At 36.2% G+C, this 13,258-nt stretch overlaps 1 protein-coding gene across 1 annotated transcript; it reads left to right on the top strand.

Moving 5' to 3' along the window:
• The first annotated feature begins 247 nt into the window (after positions 1 to 247).
• LOC18430616 (S-adenosyl-L-methionine-dependent methyltransferases superfamily protein) lies at positions 248 to 13,214 on the top strand. Its single transcript, XM_006840766.3, is given in 2 exon segments — positions 248 to 271; positions 12,342 to 13,214. Coding segments are annotated over 2 exon segments (897 nt in total).
• Positions 13,215 to 13,258: the final 44 nt, after the last annotated feature.

Below are 13,258 nucleotides of genomic sequence, written 5' to 3'. Positions count from 1 at the left end.
GTACTTGAAGAAAGATGTAGAATCTTGGCTTCATTTTCTGTCATGTCTCCGTAAGGCCCCCAATAATGAAAGACCACATATCTTTCAACATTCCTCACTAATCCACCAATCTCAACTAGTTTCGGATTGCCATTGAACTTTCATTAAATTTTAATTTCAGACATCCATCCATAGGTAGAATCCATCTTCCTTTAGATCTTCCTTCCACAAATTGCAAAGTAATAAGCTGAACCAAAGTTAGATCAATATGGGCTTTGGGAATTCTAATGCTGTAAGTTAGATCAACATGGGCTTTGCGAATTCTAATGCCGTCCTTGGTAGAAGCCATCTTGGTCTTCTTAAGATCCATAGTGAAACACCTCCCTTTACATGTCCTTTTATTTTGTTCTTACCAAATTTCCTACAGCAAAGAAGCTCTAAAAAATCCTCCAAATCATACTTCCAACATTTGGTAATCCATTTAATTCCACGTGCTCCAAAATATTAGAGTGTCTTATAGGAAGATTCAATATGAAGTCAATCTTTTGCAATGCCCACGTCCACAAATCATAAGCGAGAACAAGGCAAAAGCATATGATCACTAGTTTCTTCATCATTTTTACAAAATAAGCATTCATTCACCACAATCCTTCCCCTCTTTTTCAGATTATCAAAAGATTAAGTTTTACCCTAAAACAAAATCCAAAGAAAACCCTGAAACTTATGTGAACTTTCACACCTTCCAATAAGTCGGTTGCTCCCAAAGAAAGTCCCGAACCTTGTGCGAACTTCCACACCTTCCACAACGTCGGCTGCTTCCATCTCAACCTCTCATGATAGATAATCTAGTAAGCTGATTTAACAGAAAAACAACCACTCTTTGTAGCCTCCCAAATCCCTTCATCATCCGTATTTATGTGAAAGATATTGAGTTTCCAACTCTTTAATTAACGTTACAAATTACAGCAATATCCCATCAGACACTCTATTATACACACAACCTAATACCCCAAGGCAATCATTGACTACTCCAATTACATACTTTATTAATCGTCCTATTGGGTTTGTTACTTTATCAAATATCTCAAGGCAATAAAGTTTCAAAGCTCTATCTCTTAATCACTTATGGCGCCAAAAAAATATAATATCTCCCTTCCCCACCAGTTATCGAATTTGCAACACAAAATCTACGAGGCGTAATCCTGTTCCATAGATGAGACTGCCTTGCTCCATTTCATCCCCACCTATAAGCAACAAACAACTATTAAGGTCATATTTTGCTTTAAGCACCTGTCTCCACATAAAAGTATCTCCTTTTACCAATCTCCACCACCACTTCAGAATCAATGTTTTGGTCATAGCCTCTAATTTTCTAATGCCAAGACTCCCTTCTACTTTCGGCATACATACTCTAACCCAACATAATAAAAAAGAACTTTTTTCCATTATCATTGAATCCCTATAAAAATTCATCATGATCTTGTCAATTTATTTAACAGTCGAGCTCAACATATCTAGCATTGACACCTGATATATATGAAGATTTGACAAAGATGATTTTATCAAAGTAATCCCACCCCCAAATGAAAGATATTTTGTCTTCCACAAATCTAATTTTAAATGAATCCTTATTCTAATTGAGTCCTAAATTGCTCTAGGAAATCTTGAGTAAAAACCTGGCATTCCAAGGTATATGATAGGGAAAGGTTCAACCTGACAATGCAAAAGATAAGGCAAAGAATAAGACACCTCCTCATGTCATCCAACCCCTATCAAAACTATTATGTAAAATTAACTTTGAAGTCGACTGCCATTTCACAACATATCACAAATCTTCTTACATGTAGAATTTGATATATACTCGGATCACAAAAATGATTGAGTCATATGCATATTGTAGGTGGGAGATATATTGGCTATTTTCATAAATATTTAAGCCTTTTAACCGATCATTAGCCTCAACATTCTTTAGCATTAAGCTAAAAGCTTCAGCCACCAAAGTAAAAAAGAATGGTGAGAGATGATCACCTTGTCTAATCCCTTAGCTTTAAGTAACCTACAGACGGCCATTAATTAGCATTGAAAAGTAAACATTAGATAAGCATCCCCTGATCCACATCCTCCATTTTTGTTTTTTACCAAACCTCATTCCCTTCATTATCTTTAGCAAACATCACAAACAATCATATTATATACCTTCTCCATATCAAGCTTCAACATAATTTCAAGTTCACCACTCACATGTCTAGAGTGATCAAATTCGCAATTAGGGTGCTACCATGATCATCCTATTGTGATTATGTAATTGAGGTAATAATTGAGTCTCTTAACAAGGATCTTAGAAATGATTTTGTAGATACTAGTAATAAGACTTGTAGGCCTATTGTCATCAATACCCGAGATAGGAGAACTCTTTGGAATTAATGCTATAAGTGTAGAGTTAATTATGTAATTGAGGTAATAAACAACAACACCGACTTGAGTCTCTTAACAAGGATCTTAGAAATGATTTTGTAGATACTAGTAATAAGACTTGTAGGCCTATTGTCATCAATACCCAAGATAGGAGAACTCTTTGGAATTAATGCTATAAGTGTAGAGTTAATATTCCTATTCGCAATTCCCCTTTCCATAAAATCCTTCCCCATATTTAATAATTCACCATTACCTGAACTTTTGAAAAAACAGCAATAGGAAACCATTTGGGCCAGGGGCTTTGTCTCGTAGCAAAAAGAAAACTACCTCCCTTAGCTCCTTTTCAGAAGACCTCTATCTCTAAATCAAATATGATTTGTTCAGGTAATTTCTTAAAAATAATTCCTTCCAAATTCACATTGAAATCAAACTCTCAAGAAAAAAGCTTATCAAAGTGATTAATAATTTATGTCTCTTACCCCTCTTGGTCTCCCTCTACCCCTTCCATTACAATTCCATAGATGTCATTATGCTGTCTTCTAGAACTTGCATCGAGTGGAAAAACTTTGTATTCAACTCCCCTTTTTTCAACCACTTTGACCTGAGAACTTTGCTACTAATATATCTCCTTTAATCACATTAAGTCATGTCAAAGATGTCCTATGTTGTTCCTTCTCAATTTGTACCTCTGTTATCAAAATTTCTCCTTGTTTTCAAAATTCTAAAATGTTTGATAAAACGAAGGAGTTCGACATGCCATACATGATGTAATTGTTGATAAAACGAAGGAGTTCGACATGCCATACATGATGTAATTACGTTGTCGTCTTCTCTAACTTCTTAAAGAGTAAAAACCCGAAAATTTTAAGAAAAATCTTCCTAGTAGAAAGCCTTCCTAATAGTAAGACATTCCAAGTCATAACTCGAACCGAGAAAGGCACAGCTCTAGGAAACCAAAAGAGGAAAAGGGAACTATAGAGATTTTCATGTGTTTATAAATGTGCTAGATTTGAGCCGCTTTTGGAGTTCAAAATCATAATTAGAGATGAAAATAGACTCTTGAGCCATCTTAAGAATTTCAACACCAAAATTGCAGCTTATGATAGAGTTTGGCGGTGTGACGTTGTTTGTTTAAGGTTACAACCTTATGCAAAGCTCACTTTTTATAATGACATCTACAAGATTACTAATTTTTTGGTGCAAATAAGTCACCATTATTTTTAGCCATTCGATATGAAATCCAGCAGAAAATATTACATCACAACATTTACAAAATTTTATTTTGGACATTGTGCCCAAACAATAACTCATGCTCAACCACCCGATTTCAAATTAAAGGGACCTCCTTGTATCTAAATTAAGCCGTCTTCTTGTATGCATCTCCGCGTTCTACACTTTTCCAACATAAATCCGTTTCTTATTGGATTCGTACGCCTGCGTACACCTCCGCTCTCTCTCAATCAGTTGTATTTTCACATCATCCTTTATACTTGGAAAGCATGCAAATGAAACCTCAAGTGAGATAGGGTCATGTGGCACCATGTATTCCTCTTCCACAGTCGCTCCCCATATCCAATCCCGGCCTCCATTCCAATTTCTCTCAAAAAACTCACCTCCACTCTGCCATAACTCCAAAACCCCACTTCAAATTGTCTATCTATCCAAGAACACATCTCAATATCCCCGCTCTAACCTTCATTTCTCTGCAACCCCACCTCAAATCCTCCATGTCTCAACATCCCAATCTTTCTCTGTAACAATCCTAAAATTTCAAAAAAAAAAAAAAAAAAGATAGAAAATATGCTTTTAAATAGGTGATGTTCTGTTTGAATATGATGGTCCTTGAGGACCATCACTATTTTCAAAAGATTTGCCTTTGCCTTTACTTTTTTTTTCTTTTGCCTGCTCTTGCCTCCTGCTGCTTGCCTCCTGCTGCTTGCAGCTGGCAACGTCCTTTAGCGGACGTGATTTTCGTATGATAAAAGTCTGCTTTTAACGCGACACCTCAGGTATGAGGTAGAGCGTAATAAAACAATATAATAATACGTTATAAGAATTTAAATAGGGGATGTGAGCACTCCCACCCTAAAACAAAATTTTGAGATCTCTCTCTCTGGTCGAAACACAGTGAACTTCTCTCTTGAACCGAATTTTTTTATCGGAAGCTCCCTCTCAAATAATTGTGGGTAAGTGACATCGTCTTTCTGAAAAATAGTCTATTTTTAATAAATAATGATATTTCCGTCCAAGATCTTTATTTTATAAGTTTTATGTGTAAGTGACCCCATTGTCTCGAAAAATAATCCATTCTTTTTAAAAATGAAATGAAATAATTATTTCTGCTTATTAGCATGAATTTTAGGCGCGATAAATTTTATGCGCACGTGACCTCATTATCTTGAAAAATAATCTTTTTAATAAAAATTGTGATATTTTATCTATGTTAGAAATTTTGAATGCTGTAAATTAGAAAAATAAATTTATTTATTTTTCTTATCTATTGTTAGAAATAAATGTGATATTTCTGCTTTTAGTAAAATTGTAATAATTCTTTCTACTGTTTTGAATATTTAGACATTGTAAAATTCATGTGCAAATGACTGTCTTATTATTTAAAAATTGACATTTTTGCAATTGATTATAGTATTGTTGTGAAACGTTTATTTGTGAATTGATATTTCATAAATTGTGATAATTTCGTATTCTTGAATTTTTATAAGAGTTTTTCTATACATATTAAATTGACAATTATGCTAGAATGCCTTTACAAACTGCTACCTTTCTAAATTTGAGCCCAAAATATTTGATTGGTTATTTTTGAAATATTATAGAGAGTGACTGTTATTAATGGTTTAAGTGAAATTCATATTAATGGTTTCAGTGATATGTTGAGTACATGATATTGCTGTATTCGAATGTTTAAAGAGATTTAAAAATAATTTAAGTATGCAAGTGGACTCATCCGGTTCGCCGGTGAGGTATAAGTGGACCTATCTGGGACGCCGGTAGGGATTAAGTGGACTCATCCGGTACGCCGGTGAGGTATAAGTGGACCTGCAGGGATTAAGTGGACCTATCTGGGACGCCGATAGGGATTAAGTGGACCCATCAGGACGCTGATGGGGTATATAGGTGACCTACTTGGGACGCCAGTAGGGTATTTTGTGAAATCATTTGAATTATGTACTGCCGTTAAAAGTGTTATAAGCATTTCAATTACTCGGATTAGACTTAATTATGCATTTATTGAAAGTGAAATTGTTGATGCATTTCGGTTAATAGATCTCATTTTGGAAAATATTGATATCTTTCAATCATGATTATTTTTAGGATTACGATGATCACTTACTGAGTAGCCAAACTCATCAAACTATGGTAAACATTTTTTCAGGATAACTGCGGATTCATTTTGAGTGATAGTCAAGATCAACCTTGGAAGATATTGTTGCTGTACTAGCTTTCTTTATTTACTTTGTAAGACCTCGCCACTGTAAATTTGTCCTATCAATAGATGTATATATGTTTTGTCTGTCACATCTCAGGAATAACAGTATTGTAAATTCTTGGGGTGTGACAATTATGGTATCAGAGCAATAGGTTTAAGATCCTTAGAAAATTTAAAAAGAATGTACTTAAAAAATCACATTTATTGTGTGTACAGACCGGGATAAAGTCAAGATCCAGAATGGCTGAAGCCAATATGGAAGGAATTCACAAAGCCTTGGAAAATATGGTTGCTCTAATGCAACATCAGATGGAAAACAACAATCCACCCAGGCAGTCAGTTACAGGAAATGGTGGGAGTAATATCGAACAATTTAAGAAATTAAACCCACCTTCTTTTAAGGGTACTGTAAACCCACTGGAGGCCGAGGGATGGATTATGCAATTGGAAAAAATATTCGAGGTTATGGAATGTCCTGATGATAGGAAGGTGGCCTTGGCAGTTTTTATGTTAGAAGGTGAGGCACAACACTGGTGGCGAATGGCAAAAGGAGTATTGGTCAAAGAAAATAAAACCTTGACTTGGGAAGTATTTTTAGAGGCATTTAATGAAAAATATTTCCCAGCTTTTATTCGAGACCAAAAAGAAATGGAATTTCTAGAATTAATCCAAGGAAATAGGACAGTAGCACAGTACGAGGCCAAGTTTACTGAATTAGCTAGGTTTGCACCACATATGATTAACAATGAGGCAAGAAAGGTGAAGAAATTTGAAAGGGGTCTCAGGCCAGCTATTAGAAGCAGAATATCAGTCTTGAAATTAAGAACTTATGCTGAAATAGTGGATCATGCCCAAATTGTCGAAAAAGATTTTGAAGATTACCAAAAGAAGAAAAATCAGAACAGTCATGTTAGACCTACATCATCTAATCGACAACAGTTTGAAAGGCCAAACAAGAAGCCAAGGCGCTCTCCATTTCAAAACCCAATAGAACCATGTAGAAAATGTGGGAAAAATCATGGATCAAGCCATTATTATTGGAATACCGGAGCCTGTTTTAAATGTGAAAAATTGGGCCACCAGATTAAACAATGTCCTAGCTTACAGACACAACAGCTTCCAAAGCAGGGAGAGATAGCTCCAAAGCCTCATATGAAGGGAATAGTATTTGTGATTACCGAGCAAGACGCTCAGGCCTCAAAATCAGTGATCCAAGGTACTCTTACTATCCTCCAAAAAGTAGCTCATGTTTTGATTGATCCTGGATCTACTCATTCATTTGTGTCACAACACTTTGCATGCCACTTAAAGGTAGAACCAGAACAATTAGAATACATTCTAGAGGTAGCCACACCGATGGGAGATTCAATTAACACCAATATAGTGTACAAATCATGTGTAATAAAGATAGAAGAAAAGGAACTGTTGGTTGATTTAATACTCCTGAAAATTCAAGATTTTGATGTAATATTAGGCATGGATTGGCTTTCTACATACCATGCAAGTATTGATTGTTATAAGAAAATTGTTACCTTTAGTATTCCGAATCAACCAGTATTTTACTTCAATGGTGTCAAAGAAGACTCCCCATCATATTTAATCTCTTGTATTCGAGCTAATCGCCTCCTTCAAAAAGGGTGTCAAGGCTTTCTTGCCTATATCAAAGAAGATAAGAAGGAAAAAATAAATTTGGATACCACTCCGGTTATCCAAGAATTTCCCGACGTTTTTCCTGAAGAATTGTCAGGATTACCGCCTGACAGGGAAATTGAATTCTCCATTGAATTATTGCCAGGGGTAGCACCAATTTCTAAGGCACCTTACAGAATGGCTCCTGCAGAACTTAAAGAACTGAAACAACAATTGGAAGAATTATTAGATAAAGGTTTTATCAGGCCCAGTGTGTCACCTTGGGGTGCTCCAATACTGTTTGTCAAAAAGAGAGATGGGACTATGAGATTGTGTATTGATTATCGACAGTTGAACCAAGTGACAGTGAAAAATAAGTATCCATTACCTAGAATTGATGATTTATTTGATCAATTACAAGGATCACAAGTGTTTTAAAAAATTGATCTTAGATCTGGATACCATCAGCTTAAGATTAAAGGTGAAGATATACTCAAGACAGCTTTCAGAACAAGGTATGGCCATTATGAATTTTTAGTTATGCCTTTTGGATTAACTAATGCACCGGCTGCATTTATGGATTTGATGAATCGAATCTTTAGGCCCTTTTTGGATAAATTTATTGTGGTTTTCATCGATGATATTTTAATTTATTCCAAGAATCAGAAGGAACATGAGCAGCATGTAAGAATGGTATTACAAATATTAAGAGAAAATAAATTGTATGCCAAACTTAGTAAATGTGAATTTTGGCTTGAACAAGTGACATTTTTAGGACATGTCATATCAAAAGAAGGTCTATCAGTTGATCCTTCAAAGGTTGAAACCGTTGTTAATTGGAAACAACCAAGTAATGTGACTGAAGTTCGAAGCTTTTTGGGATTGGCAAGGATATTACAGAAAATTTGTAGAAGGATTTTCTGGAATCGCAATCCCATTGACTCGATTGACACAGAAAAATGTCAAATTTGAGTGGACAAGTGAATGTGAGGAGAGTTTTCAAGAACTAAAAGTTCGATTAACTTCAGCACCTATTTTAACTATTCTTGAGGGGAGTGGGGGATTTGTGATTTATAGTGATGCTTCACATAAAGGTTTGGGCTGTGTATTAATGCAATATGGGAAAGTAGTGGCATATGCATCCAGACAGTTGAAAGAATATGAGAAAAAATATCCAATTCATGATTTGGAGCTAGCTGCAATAGTATTCGCTTTGAAAATATGGAGGCATTATCTATATGGTGAGCAATTCGTAATATACACCGATCATAAGAGTTTGAAATACCTTTTCTCTCAGAAGGATTTAAATATGCGGCAGATAAGATGGATGGATTTCTTAAAAGATTATGATTGTACAATCCATTATCATTCAGGAAAAGCTAACGTTGTGGCCGACGCTCTAAGTAGAAAATCTACGGGAGTCTTAGCTCATCTAATGATCCAAGAAATACGATTGTTAAAGGAAATAGTGGATTGGCATCCAACTCCGTTCATTAATGGTGTGGTAAGAATGATTGCCAACATTAAGGCGGAACCCCAATTAATCCAACAGATTCGATTGGCACAAAAGAAAGACCCTCAGCTTATAACAATTATAGAAGCGGTGAGGACAAGAAAAGATAGTTGAATTCTCTATATGTAGTGAGGATTTGCTAAGATTCAAAGGTCCGGTTTGTGTCCCGAATGATGAGAGTGTAAAGAAAGCTATCTTAGAAGAAGCACATCATTCTCGTTATACGATACATCCCGGAAGTATTAAAATGTATCAGGACCTGAAGAAAACCTTTTGGTGGAATAATATGAAAAAAGAGGTAGCACTATTTGTGTCTAAATGCCTAACATGCCAGCAAGTAAAAGCTGAACATCAAAGGCCCGCTAGGTTGTTACAGCTTTACCCGTGCCAGAATGGAAGTGGGAGCACATCTCTATGGATTTTGTCTCTGGCTTGCCTAGAACAAATTCAGGACATGATAGCATTTAGGTCATTGTGGACCGGTTGACCAAAGCTGCCCACTTTCTACCGATTCGCACGACATACACTTTGGATCGACTGGCTCAGTTGTACATTAAGGAAATAGTACGGTTGCATGGAGTTTCTGTCAGTATTGTATCGGACAGGGATACTCGGTTTACTTCTAAATTTTGGGCTAGACTACAGTCAGCCATGGGGACGAGACTCACCTTTAGTACTGCCTTTCACCCCTAAACTGATGGACAATCGGAGAGGACCATCCAAACCTTGGAAGATATGCTGAGGGCCTGTGTTATTGACCTTACAGGAAGCTGGGATGACCATTTACCCCTGATTGAGTTTGCTTATAATAATAGCTTCCAAGCCAGTATTCAGATGGCACCATATGAAGCTCTGTATGGAAGGAAATGCAGGTCACCCATATGTTGGGACGAGGTTGGTGAAAGAAAGCTTTTGGGGCCAGAAATTGGCCAGATAACCACAGATAAAATAGCATTAATTCGTGAAAGGCTTAGGACAGCTCAGTGTCGGCAAAAGAGTTACGCCGATAACCGAAGGAGAGATCTTGAATTTGAGAAAGGTGATCGAGTTTTCCTAAAAATCTCACCAATAAAGGGTATTATGAGATTCGGCAAGAAAGGAAAGTTGAGCCCACGTTACATCGGACCATTTGAAATCCTAGAAAGAATCGGAGATGTCGCTTATAGACTTGCCTTACCACTCGAATTGGCAAATGTCCATAATGTCTTTCATGTATCTTCACTACGAAAATATCAGCCCGACCCGTCCCATATATTAAAATATGAACCTTTACCGATCAGGAAGGACCTATCCTTCATTGAGCAGCCAATTTTGATACTGGATAGAAGGGTGCAAGTGTTGCGTAACAAGGAGATTCCTTTAGTCCGTGTATTATGGCAGTACCATTCAAGAGAAGAGTCGACTTGGGAACGAGAAGACGAAATCAGAGAAAAATACCCCTATCTTTTTTAGTAATCAGGTACACAAATTTAGAGGACTAAATTTCTTTAAGGAGGGAAGAATGTAACAATCCTAAAATTTCAAAAAAAAAAAAAAAAAAAAAAAAAAAAAAGAAAAAGGAAAAAGGAAAAAGGAGAAAATATGCTTTTAAATAGGTGATGTTCTGTTTGAATATGATGGTCCTTGAGGACCATCACTATTTTCAAAAGATTTGCCTTTGCCTTTACTTTTTTTTCTTTTGCCTGCTTTTGCCTCCTGCTGCTTGCAGCTGGCAACGTCCTTTAGCGGATGTGGTTTTCGTACGATAAAAGTCTGCTTTTAACGCGACACCTTAGGTATGAGGTAGAGCGTAATAAAACAATATAATAATACGTTATAAGAATTTAAATAGGGGATGTGAGCACTCCCACCCTAAAACAAAATTTTGAGATCTCTCTCTCTGGTCGAAACACAGTGAACTTCTCTCTCGAACCGAATTTTTTTATCGGAAGCTCCCTCTCAAATAATTGTGGGTAAGTGACATCGTCTTTCTGAAAAATAGTCTATTTTTAATAAATAGTGATATTTCCGTCCAGGATCTTTATTTTATAAGTTTTATGTGTAAGTGACCCCATTATCTCGAAAAATAATCCATTCTTTTTAAAAATGAAATGAAATAATTATTTCTGCTTATTAGCATGAATTTTAGGCGCGATAAATTTTATGCGCACGTGACCTCATTATCTTGAAAAATAATCTTTTTAATAAAAATTGTGATATTTTATCTATGTTAGAAATTTTGAATGCTGTAAATTAGAAAAATAAATTTATTTATTTTTCTTATCTATTGTTAGAAATAAATGTGATATTTCTGCTTTTAGTAAAATTGTAATATTTCTTTCTACTGTTTTGAATATTTAGACATTGTAAAATTCATGTGCAAATGACTGCCTTATTATTTAAAAATTGACATTTTTGCAATTGATTATAGTATTGTTGTGAAACGTTTATTTGTGAATTGATATTTCATAAATTGTGATAATTCCGTATTCTTGAATTTTTATAAGAGTTTTTCTATACATATTAAATTGGCAATTATGCTAGAATGCCTTTACAAACTGCTACCTTTCTAAATTTGAGCCCAAAATATTTGATTGGTTATTTTTGAAATATTATAGAGAGTGACTGTTATTAATGGTTTAAGTGAAATTCATATTAATGGTTTCAGTGATATGTTGAGTACATGATATTGCTACTTTCGAATGTTTAAAGAGATTTAGAAATAATTTAAGTATGCAAGTGGACTCATCCGGTTCGCCGATGAGGTATAAGTGGACTTATCTGCGACGCCGGTAGGGATTAAGTGGACTCATCCGGTACGCCGGTGAGGTATAAGTGGACCTGCAGGGATTAAGTGGACCTATCTGGGACGCCGATAGGGATTAAGTGGACCCATCAGGACGCTGATGGGGTATATAGGTGACCTACTTGGGACGCCAGTAGGGTATTTTGTGAAATCATTTGAATTATGTACTGCCGTTAAAAGTGTTATAAGCATTTCAATTACTCGGATTAGACTTAATTATGCATTTATTGAAAGTGAAACTGTTGATGCATTTCGGTTAATAGATCTCATTTTGGAAAATATTGATATCTTTCAATCATGATTATTTTTAGGATTCTGATGATCACTTACTGAGTAGCCAAACTCATCAAACTATGGTAAACATTTTTTCAGGATAGCTGCGGATTCATTTTGAGTGATAGTCAAGATCAACCTTGGAAGATACTGTTATTGTACTAGCTTTCTTTATTTACTTTGTAAGACCTTGCCACTGTAAATTTGTCCTATCAATAGATGTATATATGTTTTGTCTGTCACATCTCAGGAATAACAGTATTGTAAATTCTTGGGGTTTGACATTCTCTCTCTGCCCCCAGCCCAATTCCTCAACCCCAAGAGCCAAAACCCAAGACCAAACCCCCCACGCTGAGGTCTCACCAGACGAGGGCATTCTTGCGAACTTTGTCAAAACCCTAGCCAGGTTCAAGTCTAGATACAACTTCATCAGGGTTCTTGAAGTTTCTAGAAGTGCCGACCACCCCTTCGCCGGCTCCCGCCTTCTCCTCCTCGACAACCCAGATATCCATAGCGTAGCTTTCCTCTTCAAACTTTTAACGGCTACTTATTTTGATGTTTTTGCCACCTTTCCTCCAATTTTGAACTCTGGACCCATAGGAATTCTAGGGTTTGGAGCTGGTTCAGCTGCTCGACTTTTGCTGGAGCTGTGGTCTGAAGTGAAAATCATAGGTTGGGAGATTGACCCATCTGTTATTGCAATGGCCAGAGAGTTTTTCAGTCTTTACAAGCTAGAGAAACAACACAAACATAGGCTTTATATTAATGTGGGGGATGCATTGAAAGCTGATGTTAAGGGAGGATTCACAGGTCTTTTAATTGATTTGTTCTCGGAGGGTAGGGTCATACCAGAATTACAGGAACGAGAAACTTGGGAGAATTTGAAGTTGGTTTTGAGAAATAGGGGAAGAATAATGATCAATTATGGGGGAAAGTTTGTGGAGCCTGAGGATTCTTCGAGAGATGGGCATTCGATTATGATGGAGACATTGAAGGTAATGGAGAGTGTTTTTCTGGGACAAGTGCATATCTTGCAACTGGGTTATGCTAAGGAAGAGAGTTGCATTGCTTTGACGGGCCCTTTACCTGATAGAGAGGCTTAGAGGAAGGCATTGCCATCTTCTTTAAGAGGTTATGTGGATCAGTGGGTTCCTTTTTGTGGAAGAGTTATGTAGATAGATAAAGGAAGAGATGCTTCATCATTCTGCTAGACTCATTT

This window comes from Amborella trichopoda, chromosome 3, assembly GCF_054954075.1.
Source record: "Amborella trichopoda isolate Santa Cruz 75 chromosome 3, AtrichopodaSantaCruz75HAP2 v2.0, whole genome shotgun sequence".
Lineage (NCBI taxonomy): Eukaryota > Viridiplantae > Streptophyta > Magnoliopsida > Amborellales > Amborellaceae > Amborella > Amborella trichopoda.
The sequence above is the reverse complement of the archived record's forward strand: the minus strand, read 5'-3'. Positions and strand labels throughout refer to the sequence as shown.